The sequence below is a fragment of the Drosophila busckii genome, chromosome 3L, assembly GCF_011750605.1.
Source record: "Drosophila busckii strain San Diego stock center, stock number 13000-0081.31 chromosome 3L, ASM1175060v1, whole genome shotgun sequence".
NCBI classification, from domain to species: domain Eukaryota; kingdom Metazoa; phylum Arthropoda; class Insecta; order Diptera; family Drosophilidae; genus Drosophila; species Drosophila busckii.
In genome coordinates this window covers 16,323,630-16,342,781 of record NC_046606.1, presented here as the reverse complement: position 1 = coordinate 16,342,781, position 19,152 = coordinate 16,323,630, and the positions used below count along the sequence as shown (strand labels likewise).

Here is a 19,152-nt window from a genome sequence, read left to right as displayed (position 1 = left end):
GAGCTACAACTGGAACATTGGGTAGGGAGACTTGCCTCTGACCACTTGGCAACAAAATGCCAATCATCAATCAAGGTGATTTGTTTCAATGCCCACACCCCCCACTTCCTCACACTCTCTCACACACACAGGCATTCAATAGTGTTGTGACTGCAGATGTACAGACTTTGGCCTCCTGGTGGTGTTGGTGAGCAATGCGTCCTGGCTTGGAACATGTGACCAATCACTTGCATACACTTCAATTGTTGTGGTTACATCACTATGCTCTCACTCTCGCTCTCCGAGCCTGACACTGTTGTTCATCAATGAATTCAATCACGAAATGTTGCTGACCTCCTACTGGCAAAAGCCTCAATGCTCAATCGCTTCGTTCGTTGCATATTCATGAGTGTGGTCTGCCTGTTTGAGTTACTGACGTGGCTTTGATTTAATTGCCTTGATTTTGTCTATAATTTATTTTAAGACTCGTTCCAGCCAACAAAAGTTTGCCGCAGCATCAGTTACGGCCCTTGTTCTTTTTTTTCGTTTCGTTCTGGCGCTGCGTTTATTTATTTTGCTCGTTTTGCATTTTTAGCATTTCACTTTGGCCCTAGCAAATATTTCGTATAATTTACCCATGACTGCGCTACGTTGAAGTTGTCGCTCTGATTTTGTTTCATGTTGCGCCCTTACATACCGTTATACCCTTAAACCCCGACTTGAGTTCATTTACAACTTGCTGTAGCCTACAGCGTAAGACTTTAAGCTCGACGATTTATTTGTTATTACTTATATACCTCAGTCAAATAATTATATGTGACAAGGGTAAATAACACAATTGCAAAACTCATTTTAAAAATCAGAAATATATTATTTTTCGTAGCTGTTAATTGCGTTGATTGCATAATTAACTTTTGTCAAAATAACTTTTGGAAAAAGAATTTGCATAATGCAATAAATAAAAAGTTTAAAGTCAAAACTGCAATTATAATCCACAATATACAATTTTTTTTTAATAAAATATATAATATATATATTTTTTTTTTATAAATATATATATATATTTTTTTTATAAATATATATATATATATTTTTTTATAAAATATATTATATATAAAATCTGCTTAAAACATTTAGGCTTTATTTTTATTTAAAAAGCTAATGTTTTATTTATAGATAAGGTGAAAAGAAACAGATTTACTTAAGTAGTTAGTTCCTTAAAATGATAATATATTTTTAAGTATAATATGCATTTAGTTCATTTATAGTTAGCTAAAATATAAACTTTGTATAACCTTTTATTTAAGTAGCATTTTTCAAATATATTTGACTAATGTATTTATAAATTGATAAATCCCCATAAATATTAAAGGGCATATATAATTCTATAATCTTTTGGAATGGTACTATTTGTATTTTATTTTTTATTGTAATGTTTTCTTTTTTTTTGTTGTTGCCTTGCGTATACAGAAATATTTCATTTTTGTCGCGTCGCCGTGCGAAAGCTGCGCCAACCGCAGCTTTCACATTTTTAACGCTTTAAAAGTTTTCTTTTTACTTGATTTTGTTTCTCTTTTTTTTTTTCTGCACTCTTGTCGCCATTTTGTGCACGCCTTGGCTTGGCTTGGTACAAGTCCCAGACCCTCCGGCTAGCTGTCCTGGCAACTTACAGCAACTCCTGGGTGCGTTTCTCACGCTCTTAGTCTACAGCTACAGCTTACCCCGCTGCTCAGAAATTCCATATAGGTGTGCGCATAAATTTTTGGCGCTTCTGCTGAAGCTGCTTCAACTATACGTAGTTGCCTCAAATATTTAGCGACGAGCCGCGCAGCCCGAAAACGTTTTAAAGCCAGACAGACTGATTGTAATTTCATTTGGGTCTGCTCGTTGCTTGGCCAGTAATGATTTTGGTTATTGCATTTTCCAGACGACTTCAAATGTCATTTCCTTGGGTTGCCTGCGTCTGCGTCTGAGCCTGAGCCTGAGCACGAGCCTGAGCTGCCTTCACCCAGTGATTTGTGACCGGCGTAATCGTAATCGCGCTTTATCTATTAGTTACATTGCCGCCTTCGTTAAGCGTCGGCATCTTTAATGAAATTTACTCGGGTTGCCTTTCTATTTACTTTGTGGCACAAAATTAATAAAGGCAAGGTGCACAGCAGCGCCAGAAACCAAGTGGAAACTTAATCCCAAAGGAAATTATGTGAAAAATGTGCGTGGGCTATACCAACGCCCCACCAACTCCTATTATTCCATCATCTCGCAATGCTTTGCTGCAAGCTACAGACTTGCTGGCTGTTTGACTTCGAGTTCAGAGTAGGAGTAGGCGTGCCAGATGATGGAGCGGGGGTTGGGTCTGCTGCGTATCTTTTTGGCGTACAAATTGCTAAGCTGCGCATAGCTGTAAATATTTTCGCTCAAACGTACAGCGTATGGCCGAAAATCCGAAAACAACAAAATGCCAAAAACGTGACCCCTTTTGTTGTTAAGTATTTTTTTTGCCTTCTACCCTGTAAGTACTTAAGCTAGACTCGAAAGGATGTCAGTAACACTTTTCGCTCAAGTGCTAGCCTTTGTTATTGAAACTGGGGCAGCAAATAAGAGTTATGAATGCCAATTTAAGCTTAGCAATAAATAATAATAAATTTAATATAATAATAATATATGCATCCTTCATATGATGTCTGATATATTTACATTTAATTTTCATTGAAGAAGAATCATATAAGACTTGAATTTCTAAATAAGAATTCAAATAAGTATTATATTATATTTTAAATAGGAGAAGTAATTGCTTGCAAAGTTAATTGAATGATTTGAAGGGTTTACTCCACAAAATATCGTTAATTATTTATACAATGTCGTTATTCTCTTTTTAACTGGGTATTTTATTAGTGCATATTCTATTCGCTCTTTATTTTTTAGGCCTATTTTTTCAGACGGCAACCGATTTTTAACAGCGCAATTATTATTAAGTGTATTTTGCTGTTCAGAGCTGGCGAAAGGGCACTTGCTTAAATATACACCAAAGGTATATAAATATAAATTTTAATTCCAGATTTAGATTTAGCACAGATAGATATGGCCCCTGCTTAACGACGCCACTGTCTAATGTATATACTTCTTGGAATATTTTGCCAGCTTAGGCTCCCTGGTAATTTCATAGATGCTGTTGGCCATTCAGTTAAATTTGCATGAATCCTTTTGTTCTTGGTGGCCTGGTCAGCACTGCGTATGAGTTATGTGCTAGCCTAGTTAATGCTTTGCAAGTTGCATAATGTGAATAAATTGCTGTTAATCTTCACTTGCCCAGCAGCGTTACGTGGCAAGCTGTGCGCATTGCTTTTGAGCCGTCGCACTGACAATAAGCACAATTGTCTTTTGGCTTTGTCGGCCCCACTGACCAAAGTGTCAATTACAGGCATCGAAGAGGCAAACGCACAGACAAACAAACAGTAAGAGAGAACAACCAGAGAGAGGGTAAGAGAAAGAAAGAGAGAGAGAGCGAGGTATGGGTTGGATTTGGAGTTTGAGCAGTCGGCTGGCAGTTTGCGTAATGCTTATGTAATTGTCAGCTTATTGTTTGGCAAAAGACATAATATTCTAATTAGCTGCAACAGGGGCAATTATAAATTACATAAGCGCTAAATCAGTCGAAAGCCAAGCTGCGCAACAATCCAGGCAAATAGTGTAAGACAAATGTCACTTTATACATAAAAATTTAGTATGCACTTCAGCTATTGCCAAGCTGAATAAATTGAATACAAAATAAATTAGCTAATCAGTCTAAAAACAGCCCAAGGCGAAGCAGGGAAACTGTATACAGTCAATCTTATCGTTGGCCAGCCAATGCCAATGCGTCCAGTGTCAACTTGCTGATATTGCGCATACGCATTGTATGCCTTGCTTTATTTAATTTTAATTATATGTATTGTAAGCTCTGTAAGCCAAGCACAAATCAGGCGTATGATAAATTGATTGCAAATGCACACAATAAACTGTTATTTACACGCACACATGCACGCACACACACACAGATATGTATATTATACGCTCTAATACATATGTAAGTGTGGTTGGCTTCTCTGTGCTTTGAGCAGCGCTGTAAAATATTAATAAAATTGTTGTGCTTAAATTGCATTTAATCGAACAAAATTTAATTATTTATTATCTACCTGAAGGTTCATTCAGCTTGTGTTTGTAAAATTGCGTTTGTCAGTGTTATAATTTACAGTTAAATGGCCACTGTTTGTAGTTAAGTCTTGACTGCAGTGCGAATTATTAAATGTGTAATTAATTGAGAAATATAAAATAGCTCAAAGCGTCTTATGAAATAAAAAAATATGCAAATTGTATAACTTTGAGTATTACCATTTAAATAACAATCCGTAATTCTTATTACGTCTAATTAGATTATTTATATTTTAATGGTGAACTAATGGTTTATTACAGCTTTTCTTGTTTTGTTGATTGAGAGATGCTGAATGACTACGAGAATGAAAAATTTAAAAATTTCCAAACATTATTTAATTGATAAGTAATTGTTATTGAAATAGAACAGCTTTGATTTTAATATTAAGTTGATCTGAATTTATTAATTATATTCCAAGAAAGCAACGAATGTTGGGTCTGTTTAACACTCCCAATCTGTAAGTTTATCAAATCTTAAAAACAAAAAATTAAATTTTAAATCATTTTAATTTAATTTTAAATATTTTTTGTAATCCTTTTCTTTTATCGTCGACTCTCCATAGTTGACATTAAATAAATAAATAAATAAATAGCTACAGTTGAAGCTGCAATTAAATCCTTGCTTGTGATACACAAAACGAAAACTTTTATTGAAGCTTAAGTAAAGCGAAACATGCAGCTTTTTTTATATATTATTGTGTTGTGTTTGAGTATTTTGACAATGTATTGGTTAAATCGGCTGTTGTCGAAACCAAAAAGCAGCCGCAGAACTCAACGCCAGCAATAACCGCTGAAACATTTCAAAGACAAGCCAACAACAGGAGCAGCAACAATAACAACAATAACAACAACAATAATGGATTAACCCTCAAACGTGTAACTGAATGACCGCACACAGGCAGATATATGAAGTGTAAGCGCAGCAGTTGGAGTTACAGGCGTTGGAGTTGAGGCGGCCGCATGTCAGAGACATTATGGAATCATGAACTTAAACACGCACCCCCCACCGCTGTCTTACCACTGGCACCTGCATAAGCTATATTTGGACTATAGTTGTGGTTGATCATACCGTTTGCCGGCACACACACATGCCGACACGCACACATATGTAAGCTGAGTAAATTCGGCAAGGCTGCTGCCCATTTCAATCATCAATCAAAGTGTTTTGTTACGACTTTCATACGTCATGTTTTCCAGCTAAATCCGCGCCCCTACCTTATGTTGTCTGCTCACACACACACACACACACACACACACACACACACAAAGATACATGTGTGTGTGTGTGTTTGTATTGGTGTGACTGTGACACAAGTCGACATTTATGGTGTCGACAAGGACAACGCCAACGCGCACATGAGCCAAAGCGTAAAGCATTCCATCAGCTGACTGACAATCAATCACATGTCTGATTCAATTCACAATACCGTCATTTTCAATTTCATTTCATGCTAAGCTCATTGCGCTAAATATTTATGAGCCCTGCTGCCACGCCTCGCTTGCTGTTTGTCTGTCTAATGAGGCATAATTAAAAAACATTAAATTTCTACACTAATTTCTCTCTCACTCTCTCTGTCTGTTTGTCTGTGTGTTAAACTTTTATTGAATTGAATCAATCAGGCGCGGCTTATTGTCTGGCGCTTAACGAACTTAAACAACAAAAACTTAAGTTTCAATTTTAAGGCGCTCACAACGTTTTGTTGCCGCTGATTGTTGGCTAAACTTTTATTTTGTTTGTGCTTACTTCTTCAAGGGCTTTGGCTATATAGCAGAAAGCTTTTGTTCGCCTTTTGATTTATAGATATGGCATCATATGGAAGCTGGACGGCCAGTTGCTTGACTTTCATAAGCTAATTGTCTACATTGGTTGGAAAACACATTGTGTCCACCAAGAGTATTTGAAGACCAGCTTGAAATTCGTCGAGTCCTTTTAGGCGCGTCTGGGCTTGTTTACAGTCAAACGCCCGGGCTGGGCAGCCGCAACAACAACATGAAGTGAAGCCAAAGCAGCCGCACAATTTGCTCGGCGTTTTTGTATCTTTGGCGTGTGTCCGTTGCCGCTGCCGCTGCTGCTGCTGCTGCTGCTGCTGCTGCTGCTGCTGCTGGGCAAAAACTTTGCGCACTGATTGCAAACTTGTTTCAATTGTTTAGCAACCGACTAAACACGAACTGTACCCAATGCGCCCAAATGTTGTTGCCTTGCCTGGGAGTGGCTGGCACTGGGCATCCGCTGGCAAAGTCAAGGCGTAGCATAGCGTGTGCCACAAAGAGCCTGATAGAGAGAGAGAGAGAGAGAGAGAGATAGAGAGAGAGAGAGAAAGCCATTCACTTGCATATTTCTGTGGCTTAGTTTCCGTTTTCAAGCCAAGCGAACAGCATAAAAACCTATTGAGAATTTGCATACGAAAATGAAATTCAAATTCGCATCGCGCTGAGCTCCACTCTAGTATGTATGAATTTCCTTGACCAGCTAGCGCTGCCGGCTTAAACTTGCTATGTATAGCTATATATATATTTTTTTTCTTTGATTCATGCCTTTAACTAGGCGCATTTATTGCAAACATTACAACAAATAACAGAGCGGGTCTAGTCGTATAAAAAGCGCGTCCAATTTTGATTTATTTTCCGCTACCTCCAATGCCGGCATAAGTGATTTTTCATTGAGCTCCCGCTAACTTTGTAATGCAAATCGCTTACTCATACCCCACCCCAACCCCAACCCAGCCCAGCCAATGTTTCTGGTCTTCATTGATTGCTGTTATCACTTTTTGGCTTTGTGCCGGGTTACACAATGCCGCCGCTTGTGAAGCCAATAAAATGCAAATTGTTTGCCGCATAAACAGAGCGTTTTGTTAATGAAAGCAAAGCCTAAGGATGAGCGCCTGAGACGTGGTTGAAACAAGTCTTTAAGTATTCTGAGCCATTATAATGGAATTACTGCACTGATATATCGAATCATTTTCGCGAGAGTATCGTACATATGTCGAGAAAACCAAATTTATTTTGCTGATTATATTTTTCTGACTTATCGCTCCAATCCAATTCAAAATGGAAATCGTTATATTATATCATAATATTTTGCATGATGATGAGCTACTGACTATAAAACAAATTTGGATTAAAATATCAATGTCGATAGATAGGCATAGAAGCGTGACTTTCAACCAACATTTTTACAATTTATAAATTTTTACTATTTATAACTCTAGATTTAACATTTTAAAAGTAAGAATGACGTTCGATTACTGAATTACAAATAAAAACAAGAGTGCTACTTAGCTTAACAGCTTTTGAATGTTTCTCTCTGACACTTTTCCACTTAACGCTGCCATCTCTAATTCGCCTTCGACGTTTTTATTAGTGCATTTGTATAATGGTAAACTGTGGAATTTTTGATGGGTTTTAATTGTCTTAGTGCCAAGGCAATCAGCGAGCATTGGCTTTGTTTTCATTGCTCTGGTCTGGTCTGGTCTGGTCTGTGGCCCAATAGTTTGTGAATTTCATTTTGTTCCGACTGCTGACCCACTTATCACTTCTGGTCACTTCTGGCTCTGTTTCCGCAAGGCTTGCAGCCACTTGACCAAACAGCACTCGAATTTGATTTTGAATTATGCCTGGCCACAAAGATGCGCAGCAGCATGGGCAAATAAAAGAAGCGACAAGTCCTCGCCTCATCCTTCAAGGATTGCAGCTCATAACTTTGGCATCTATCGGCCGCTTTCATATTTACATGCTGCTTACACGCGCATTGGCGTGTAACGGAAATTGAGTAGCACCAAGCACTTATAAAAGGGCTAGCCAAAGCAACCTTTTTCCTCTCAACTGCTCACACACACACTGACACACTCACACGCACATGCATATAGAACGTTCTGTCGGTTACTATTTCGTTCTGGTCTAACAATTGAAAGCTTATAGAGGCAGAACTATGTGCGGCCTTTGCCAGGAGGAGACCTTCAACTGCAGACCAGACCAGCTCCATAGAAGAAAAAACACAATTTTCGCAATCTTTGCTTATCTTTTCATCTTTGTCTCTTACTCCGGCTCAAACTCTACTACACGCTCTGGTTTGCTCTGCATGCTTTTTGTTGTTTTTGTATTTGGCCAGCCGGTAAATCGGTAAAAAGCTAGTGCTCTAAAGAGTTGCACTGGTAATGTCTGTCTTTCGGTCTTTCGGTCTTTACGTACTTTCATTCTGCTTTTAAGTTGCTTTGTTTGTCGGTAATTCCAAGTTTGTACATAAGAACAACAAGCGCATGTTACGAGCGAGGGCTGCTAGATAAATCGCTTTGCAAAAATTTGCAATAATATAAAATATATGAGGAAGTGAGACTTTGATATTAGAAGTTTGATGATAGGCGGCCCAATATGTTGCTAAATAACTTAGTTGGTCGGTATCCAGTAAGGATTGCTATACTTACTGTCAAAAATATTTAACTGGCAAGACGACTATCAAAGAACTTTATTCAAGAATTTAAAAGCGTCTTTTGGGATGGGACATTTTGATTATAAAACTGCTAAGAATAGCTGATAAAATGTTGAGGATGAATTGAATATTATTTTCATTCCATTTTCAGTTTGATCATTAATCTTTTGGTTAACTGTCACAACACTTGGATGAATACTGAGCTTAGTTGGCAGCATAAATTTTATCTTAACTGCCATCTTATTTTTAAGATTGAACTCAATTTTGTAAATTTGAAATTGCAAGCATTCAGCTCTCATTTATGCTTTATTTACTAAACGCACCTTTTTGTCATTGAAGCTTTGCTGTCTACCTTATCATACTTGGCTACTTTTTGTTGCATGCATATTATTGTGGTACGTTTTATTGTTGTCATAATGTGGTGGCTTGTTGCCGCTTCACTTCACATCAGCTTGCCGTCGACTCACCTGCATTTTTATTGCTTAACGCTCAGACGCCCCTGGCCCCTGGCGCTAGCCACTCTCTCTCTCTCCCTCTCTTTCTCTCGCATATGCGCCCCTTTTTTGCCAGGTTAGTATTACGTTTATTATATTTTCTTGGCTCAGCTTGCTTTGTGTGCTGCTTATGCAACATGGCTTTGTTGTTGGCTGGCTTGCGTGTTGCTTTAGTTGTTAGTTTTATGCGTCAAATAAGGATATTCAATTTAAGCTCAATATACATATACATACGAGCATGCATATGATATGCGCTCCTGCCCGAGCCCAAGCGTTATGCTAATGTGATGCTTGTGAAACTTATTGGAAATCAAAGCAATCATACGCCACATTGGCCCAGCAGGCAAATACTCAATTGCGTGCACAATTTTTATACAACTTGCAGAAAAATGAGATTTGAAAAATAAAAAAGTTAAATTTAATAGCAGTTGCCTTAAAGATAAAATGCAATTTATTATTAATTACCTAAAGCATTGTAATATGTTGAAAAATTTAAGTAGCCTGCTTTGACTTTTTTGCAGTGCAGCTCGTCCATGGGTCAGTCATGAATATGCAGTCAAGCATCGTCAAATCTTGACTGATTGCAACGCATTACGTTTCACATTTTTGGCACTCGATCTTTTCGCTCAACTGCACTGCCACCCATCAGCCACCCACTTTCTCCACTGACTGCAGACAAATCGCTTTGATTGATGCGCTGCTTCACTGCATTTGAGCTTCAGCTGCAGTTAGTTGCGTTTTGGCTGAGTGAAGGCGTGGCGCTTGGGTAATTGCTTTTGAGGGCGCTCATCTTAAAGCTGCTTGGCGCGTCTTCAAAACTTTGCCGTGTCCAACAATACGCACGCAATTAGCGCAGTTGAGAGCAGAAGTTCAGCTCCCTGGGGTTGCTTGACGAAAGTTGTCATGACTGCTGCTGCTGGGCTGAGGCGCAAACTTTTAGCTCTAATTGCCCAAGTGGCTTGCGAGTGGCATCACCGTCACCAAGACGCCGAAAAGTAATGGAGCCCAACTGCTCAACCGTTCGACTGCTCAGCTCAGATGCAGTCAAACTTTATTTGTGTGTGCCCGAAAAAAACTTGTTGGCACAAAATGCACAATCAAAGCTGACCGTTGGCGTTATTAACACAAATGAAAACTGTGGTCATGCTCTCTCTCTCTCATATGGCAGTTGCTTATATTTCAATTTATTAGCAGGCAAAGTTTTGCCCAGGCTCGCACTTGCTCTGACCGGTCACTGGACCTGTCCGGCCACTTGGCCTAATGAAGTTCTGGATTAGAGTTCTGCAATGCATATGTACTCGCATGTTTGTGAGCCAAAGGACACACATACTATGTGCACTACTGACGGAAGCATATTCTTAGCCTCGAAGCTCTGCATATTTACACTTGTGGCCTCGCACTTACCTTTTGCCGTGCTCAGACTTAAACTTTGGGCGCTGCAGCTTTTAACTTTGGTTACTTAGCAAGGCATAAGAAAATTTAAATTACAACTGCCAGCAAAATGCCTTTTATGCTTCTATGTGTGAGCTCTCTACCATATGTAAGTTGACTAACTTTGCAAAGGAATGTTGAAGAGATACTTAGCTTAATAAAATTACTCGACTTTTGTTTAATTCAAAACAAATCTGTGTTTAGCTTGAACTGAGTTTCAAAACATATGCTTAAGCAATTTAAAAATTTAGTATACTTAGTGTGGGGATTTGTTCTAAGTGATGATTGAGTGATCTGTTTAGAAAATATGTAAGCCTTTATGGCTTTTAGAGCGAGTTAAATGATTTCAAAGTTACAAAAGTGCTAACCCCACAGTAGAGTTGGCTGTTAATGTATAGCTTATCAAATTTAATTTTAAATAACATAGGTAAATGTTTAACTGTCCACGCGGAGAGTGAAGATAAGAATCTTTTTGAGAGGAGCTCAGTACATTTGAGGGGATTAAGTGCTACAATTTTAATTTACAATAATATAAAATAAAATATTACAAATGGCAATAAATATTTATGCCTATCGGGCTTCGTATTTGGATTGATTTTTATATTGATATCTTACTTATCTATTTAATAATGAGCCTTGCATATCGATCTATTTAAAAATTCACGTCACATTATTTATGCTTATGCAAATGTGAAGGGCTTGTGGCAGCTTTTGCTCTTGGCTGGCAAATCAAAATTCCATTAAACTTTGTGCTGTTGCCGCATAATTTTACAACATTTTGTGGTTAAACTTTACTTTTTCGGCACTTTTTGCTGAGCAGCGCTGCGGTTTTTAATTAAAATTTGTTTGCCAACACAAAGCCAAGAACAATGCGCTGCCATTTGCCATTTGCCGTTTAACATTAGCCGTTGTTGATTGTTGTGCGTCGGCAAGTAGTATGTCTGGTCGTCTAATTAGGAGCGCACATCTACAGCAAATTACATTACGTTACGTATACGCAGCGTGAGCCTTTTAATATTGCACGAAAAGAACAACATTTTGACAGACTGTCTGCCAGCTGGGCGCCCAGCATTTTGAGCGAGGCAAGTTGCCTAATTAATAAACAAACAAAAAAACAACAAGAAAATATTTATTCTTTTTAATAGCATAATTTTTGGCGCTGTGGTTGCGTCTGCAAAGCTGTCGTGGCAATCAAAGCAGAATGTGTTTACTGCGGTCACGCTCTGCACACTCCCCCTCTCTGTCACCACTCCCTTTAGGTATTATTAGTTATCACCTGCCGAATATCTAAGCGTTGGCCTCAACACACTATTCAATTTGTATGCTAAAACCAAATGCCTGATGTTTAATAAAAGAAATTGGTGGCTTGTACTGTCGGCGGGAGAAATTAAATTAAAAAAGCATAGAAAGTTCAATGGCAGCACATTAAGAAGCCGTCGTGTCAGATTGGTTTCATTCAGCGGCGTCTGCATAAATTTCTCATACAAAATATTTGCACTGGGTTTCGACTATTGATTTTGTGCCGCAAATGAGCTGACAAATGAACTGGCAGCTGTTGAATGTATCTTTGTGTATTTAATAGCGCAGAGTGAGTCGCGACGCTTCTCTCAGGCGGCTAAATCAGTTGATGGATCTCTTTGCATACAAAAAAGTCTGTGGCAAGTAATTTGCTTTGTATATTAATACAAGCTGTTGCCCCGTCACAAGCTCACACTGCATAATTGCTTTAGACTTCTTTTAAAACGGCGGAAGAATCATATGAATGCAACTTTGGTACACACCAAACAGCAGTCAAGCAATCAAATGACTTACAGATCGATAAACTCTGTAAGGAGCACACCCGATTGCCTGCCACGCCTCTGCAGCGTTTGCAAGTCATTGCATAGACAATAAATTTAAACAAAAGGCAAGCCAAACCACTCGACGAGTGGCAACAGAAACAGCAACGAGCAGCAAATTGTCAGTGCCTGCAGCAGCAGCAGCAGCAACAAAACTGAAAATGAAAAGGCCAAAAAGTAAAAGAAAAGCAAAGCATATAGAAACCAAATGCTCATACTACGTATCGGTTGCTCTTTTGCAGCGATTTATAATCACACACACACACACACAACAGAACACGTTACTTGCAATGCCTTTGGATGGCCAGCGAAGCGGCAATTTCTGTTGCAGCAATGAAGCGCTGCTTTAAAAAAAAAATACATATATGTTGCAACTAAAATTTATTCATCGTCATCAGCAGTTGCAACTTATTTTTATGCCTGTTAATTGCCGACAAGCGCCACCGAAATCCTTTAACCAAACTGACCAACCTCCCAAACCGTTTACCTCCTCTCACTTTGCATACGCGATTGTCAACTGTGTTGGCTCTTCTGGAGCCATACACCATTTGTATGTATGTGTGATGAGTGGGAGGTCATCATAAATATTTTCTAGCCCATTGATTTTTGGTCGCTTTGGCTGTTGTCGATGTCGTACGTTCTCTACGCTTGAAATCTTTAGGGTGTTCCAGTAAAAAATGTATATAGAATTTACATCTTAATTCATTTATTAATCTGAAGACAAAATGTGAAGGTTGAAATGCGAGCATAAAGAAAAAGAGACAAAAGTTCGCTATAAATTCATTTGATTGCTTGGCTATCAGCAATAAAGAGCAACTGAGTTGAAATTAAGCGTAAAGTTACTGTCTGGAATGCCCTAGAATATCAAATCAACCCAAAATCAGCTCTAAGAGACATCGATTTCTCTTTAGCGGCAGCCTTAAATAATATTTCAAACAATAAAATCTGCTCTATTTACTGTGCCACCTATTTAAAGCTTCTATTGAGATTTTCATTAATGCTGATTTCATGTTGAAAAGGTTTACCAGAACTTCAACAGCGTTAACTAAATTTGGAGTTTGATGTTTTTGTTTCTTGCCATGCCATTACTCACTCTCTCGCTTTTGTTCGCTTTAAGTTGCTTTACGTATTCGCTTCAACCCCAATGCCTCCAACTTCAGCTTCATGTTATGTTTTGCAGCGACACTTGATTGCTTTCATGCATGTATGTGTTGCTATTGTTGTTGTTACTGTTGCTGTTCGGCGTCAGCTAGGCCAACGCTGAAAAGTATGCTACACCCTTAATAAACCCGAAATTATGTTATCGGTCTGTGCGAGCGAGTGCGTGTTTTAACATGCTGCCTGTTGGCCTAACGCTTTTTATGCGCTCGCAAACAATTTCGTGCATGTAGCCAAGGCTCATAAATATTTTTGTGCAAGTTAATTGAAACATTACCAAAAAATGCTCGTTGGTAAATATTGAAATATTTGTGGCTTGTGTGTGCACTAGCTCCCTCACTGTCTGAACTAATGACCTGTATATATGGATGATGATGATGTATTCTGTGACATAAATCGTTGGCTCCTAATGATTTGTTGACTGCTGACAATAAATAATCAATTGGAACAAATTAAACCAAAGTAGCTTTAATCACGAATCGCAAATAGGAGTTATGTATGCTAAGAAAATAAAATCACAAAATATGTCCTTCAAGTTACACTGAAGAAAAAATACTTTTAAATTGTTATGTGATACAATTATATTATTTTGTTAGTAACTTTGAATAAATATACTCAAATTGGTTGTTCAGGCATCAATAGTCTTATTAATTATTAATATTAATAAATTTCACTCTCACAACAAAAACACAAAATACACATAACACAATTTAATTAACAAAAATACCAACAAACTGTAACGCTGGTCAAGAATCCTTAAGCAACAGAATATCGCAGACTGTACGCAAAGTGCTGACCATACACTATGCGCCAATAGCAGTCGATCAGTCAACCTGGCTAATTAATACACTCATTGAGACACTAAATTTAATTTCAGAACTATGTGAGTAAGTTTTTATTATATATAAATATTGATAAACAAGCAGCCAGTTTATGTACTGGATGCTAATCTTTTTAAAACCCAGAGATTCGGATAGATATGAATTTTAAATGCGGAAGTTGAATTGAAAATACAAATTATTTATAATATAATTTAAATTATTTTACATAATGTTGTTACAAATTGATTTACTTCACGATTAATACCTTTAAACTTTAAGACTTAAAATTTTAAAAGCAACAGTCGCTAATTTTCTAATATTCTAAGAATCACACTCACTATCTGCATCAGCTGTGGCGCCCAGTTCCTTCACTACCTCACTAATGGACTTCGCTACATAGTCGACGTTTTTGGTGGTTAAGCCGCAGATATTGGCGCGACCTGAGCTTAGCATGTATATATGCTTATCGTCCTTTAGCTTCTGCACATGCTTAGCTGTAATGTCAGCGCTGTAGCCTGAGCAAGAGGGAACTGATGCTGCAGAAACTTACGTGTCAAGCCCGTGTAGGAGAACATGCCAGTCTGTTGAACAATGTGATCCCAAGTGCCAGGCGTGTCCAGCTGCTTTAGCTTGTCAGCCAATTGCTTGCGCATATCCTTTACCCGACTTGCCATCATGCATACTGTCTGCTCCCATTCCTTACGGTTCTGCTCAACGCTCAGCACTTTGTGGACAACGCGACTGCCAAAGGCGGGCGGATTCGAATAGTTTATTCGCACCAGTATGGTGAACTGCGAGGCAACTGCAGGCAGCTGCTGCTTATCGTTGAGCACCACCACCAAGTTGCCCACGCGCTCGTTGTAGAGACCCATGTTCTTGGCAAACGACTGCACTAGGATGGTCTCCAGACCCGCATCGACAAAGTGCCTTATGGCGAAGGCATCGCTTTCGATGTCGCCGCTGGCGAAGCCCTGGTAGGCGCAGTCGAAGAATGGAAACAGTCGGCGCTGCTTGATCAGCTCGGCGATTTGATGCCACTGCGCCTTGCTGGGATCCATGCCTGTAGGATTGTGAGCGGATGCATGCATGAGCACGACAGCGCCCTCTGGCGCCTCGCTCAGCTCGCGCAGGATGCTCGACATGTCCAGCTTGCGCTTCTTGGCATTCCAGTACTTGTACTGCTTGATGTGCTTGAAGCCCGCCTGCTTAAAGATCTTCATGTGGTTCTCCCAGGTGGGATTCGGCACAAAGACCGTGCGTCGCTGCAAGTGCTGGCACATGAACTCCGCGGCCAGGCGGATGCCACCAGTGCCCGATATAGTCTGCACCGACAGGGTCTGCAAAGCAAAGAGACCTCAGAGGAGCCGAAAAAAAAAAGTTTAGCTTGCTTACACGCTTCTCCTTGAGCGCCTTGCTGTCCTTGCCCAGCACCATCTCGGTGGCGGCTTTGGTGAAATCTGGATTTCCCAATATGGGCAAATACTCATGATTCAATTTGGCATCGTTGACCACCTCGATTTCACATTTCTTTACTACCGGCAGCACAAACGGTTTGTTCTCATCTGTGCGATAGGCTGAAATTGGCAGAGACTGTTTATATTTTTTTTCGGGAGGCTAAATCGAGTTAAGCTCGGGCTTACCGCCTATGCCTAGATTGACTTTCTGCTCATGCTTATCCGCTTGGAATACTTTCACCAGATGAAACACTTCGACGGGTGGCTCTGTCTTCACTTTGGCAAAGGCTGACTTCGGAGCACCCTCGCAGGCACTGTAATCCTTCACAGAGATTTGCACAAAGCTGCAATAACCATAATAATAAATGTATCAATTTATATGTTCAATGCTCGGCGCAGCTCAGCGCGCTTACTTGGATCTGCGGTACGAGCAGCTGCGTTGCCAATTTAAGCATCTTGGTTAATTAATACTACAAAGAATTTTTGTCAACGCATGAAAAATAAATCCTATAACTAAATTTCAATTCGATGTGAGCTTGTGTTTGTGTTTGTGAGTGAAAAACTGACGCTAGCTAGAGCGCTGAAGAAATCATCAATCAGTTCCAAGTGCTTGACAATTTGATGCATGAGTGTACTTAGCGTCGCTGGGAGACAGTTCACAGGTTTATTTGTGCACAAATTTGGTTTGTTTATGGGCGTTGTTGCTGGAGCTGGAGCGCACACATATGACCGCAACAAACTGCGCTGTATTGTTTGTTTTATGCTGCGTGCCCCAGCAACAATAACAAAAACAACAACAACAACAATAACAATTGCCAATGTTTTCATTGCATATGCGCCATTGCTGTTGTTTGGTTGTTGTGGGTTAGCTTGGGTTTTGGCCAGCTTGCGTTGTCTTCATTGTTTGAGTTTTAGAGCTTCGCATTTCAGGCAAACCAACTATTTGATGTGCGACTCCGTATATGTCTGCGTATGTGTGTTTGTGTGTGTGTGTGTGTGTGTGGGTTGGTTGACTGACGAGTGGGCCCAGTGGGTCCTGACTGGGCAACTTTGTTGCCTCGCATTGCCCGCACTGCAATCAAATTGCCGAGTTGGTCTAGCTGTCTCATAAACTCGGTTAATTGTTGAAATTTGGCTCTCTCTCAAACGCTTGCCACTGCACTGATTAACAGCAAATATTTTGCTTAATATGTGGGCCAACTGTTGGGCACAGCTGCAGCAATTGCATGAAAGTCGATGCATATTGTTGGTTGTCAAGTTTTTGATTTTCCCTCGACGACAAAGGTAAATGCATTTTCAATGTTGAAGACTGATTGAGAAAATCTGTTACAGACTAGTAAGATGTCGATGTGTTGGACTAATTATTAGTCAATAATTATTATCTATATTAGGACTAATATGCTATTAGTCACTAATAGCAAGTATAACAATTCAAATTAAATTTATCTGAGTCTTACTATAAGATTATATTATATTATATTATATTATATATTCGTATTTTTTCCTAATGATTGCTGAAATTGCTCGTAATGCTTAATATGTAAAACTAAATAAATTTTTGTGAAATATATGATTTTCATATGATTTTCGACATATAAAAAACAGCTTACACTTTACAAACTTTGAAATAACCATTAAAACTCAATTGATTTTACAACCATATTACTTAAATTAGGGTTTTGTTTATTGAAAATGAGCCAAAATAATTGAAAAAATTTAAAATAATCTAAGAAATATTCTGTGTGATTGTGATTACTTCCCAAACTATTTTGTAATTATTAGTATATTGTAATCTAATAGTAAATGAAATAAAAATAGTTCAATTCATTTTGTTTACAAGTTTTAAGTTTGAAGCTGTAAAATGTTTACATATATTGCATATATATTGAAAATTATGCTTTTATTTATAGGTCAGTACAACTGGCAAACAAAGTTTGTAATGCACGTAAAATTGCAACAACCGCAGGGCTTGCAATTGAAAAACGGAAAATCATTTTTATATATGGTATGCTTAATGTAGCAATCAGCTTTTTGTCATGCTTGCTCATCAATTTATTTTTTATGCATGAAGTGTAAAATGAAATTAAATTGAGTGTACGTATGCGTGCGAGTGCCGTTAGATGCTTTATCCCGTTGCATGCCACACGGCGTATGCATAATAAAAATGTCGGTGGCTGCAACTTGACCTCAGCAGCGCTGCTGGGCGCCTTATTTCCCCCATTTCCTCATTTATTTTTAATATATTTGTATTTGTATGACCTGCTTCTTTTTTTATTTTTGTGTTTTTAATTAAGTTATAAAATATTAATTTACACTGCGTGTGCGTCTCTCTCTCCCTCTCTGTCTCTCTCTCTCGCTTCTGTGGTTGCAATGCACTTCGTGGTTGCATGTGCGATGGGCAGTAGCCAAATCCTGTGCGTCATGCACAGTGCCAAAGGCAGAATCCGCACATTCACATTGACGGCGGCTCAGGTTTATGTGCGCGCCCAAGTTTATTATGTCTCCAGTTAAGCACGCCACAGGGCACAACGCATCGAATAACGCAATCGCTACCGCTACCCCTTCCCCTCCCTCTCTCACACAGGCTCGATGTTCTAGATACATAACTGTTTTCCGGGCTGTTCTATCCAATTCAGTTGCTGGCATTTTACACGCCATTTAACCCGTTCGATTTGGATTTCAAATGCAAAAATGTTGCCGCCCCTTCAACTCCGCCGTTCAATCGACCCCCAAAGCAGCTGCTGTGGCTGTTAATGCTATAAACTATGCGTTTCTATGAACTTGGCAACTGTTGTCAGGCTAAACAAGCAGCCAAAGCATATTCGATGCCCGCCTGGGCCCAATCTGAAATTTCAGTTGATGTGCTGCTTCTTTTGTTTCGCATATTGCAACTGCAACTCCAACTTCTTTTTACAGTCATTGTTTAAGTTACTATTTAGTAAGTAGTTCATAGAAATCTGGTCTGAGTCGGCTTTGCTTTGCTTGATGTATGCAAGTTACTCATTGGCAGCTCCATAATCTCTTGCAACTGTTAATCCTTCATCGCTGCTTCCGTCATATCAGTCATCGACTTCCTTCTGCCCACGGCACAGCACTCACACCCACTCTCTCTCTCTCTCTCTCTCACTGTCAATCGTTGAGCGCTTTTGTTAATCTTACAATTCCACAACGTAACCCAACTTTCATTGTGCTGCTTAGCGCTCTAACATGACAGCTGTCATTTACATATGTGTGTGTGTGTATGTGTGTCTGTGTGTTTGCCACAGTTTTATTTTTATTTTCAAGCTTTGCCAAGCTTTGCCCCACTGTCTGTGCCAGCAGCTTTTGTTTTGCTCTTCTGCTTTGACAGCACGTGCTTCT

At 39.1% G+C, this 19,152-nt stretch overlaps 1 protein-coding gene across 2 annotated transcripts; it reads right to left on the bottom strand.

The window, feature by feature from the left end:
• Window positions 1-14,574: 14,574 nt before the first annotated feature.
• On the bottom strand, window positions 14,575-16,331 carry LOC108599017 (aspartate aminotransferase, cytoplasmic). Of its 2 annotated transcripts, none has more exons than XM_017985797.2 (5): window positions 16,206-16,331; window positions 15,979-16,136; window positions 15,731-15,928; window positions 14,889-15,675; window positions 14,575-14,832 (listed from the first exon to the last, which is right to left on the bottom strand). In XM_017985797.2, the coding sequence occupies exons 3-5, from the start codon at window positions 15,770-15,772 to the stop codon at window positions 14,660-14,662; spliced, it is 1,002 nt and encodes a 333-aa protein (XP_017841286.1). In that variant the 5' UTR covers window positions 15,773-15,928; window positions 15,979-16,136; window positions 16,206-16,331; the 3' UTR covers window positions 14,575-14,659. The 2 variants fall into 2 exon arrangements, with proteins under 2 accessions (XP_017841286.1, XP_017841285.2); XM_017985796.2 differs by having other exon boundaries at window positions 15,731-15,912.
• Window positions 16,332-19,152: the final 2,821 nt, after the last annotated feature.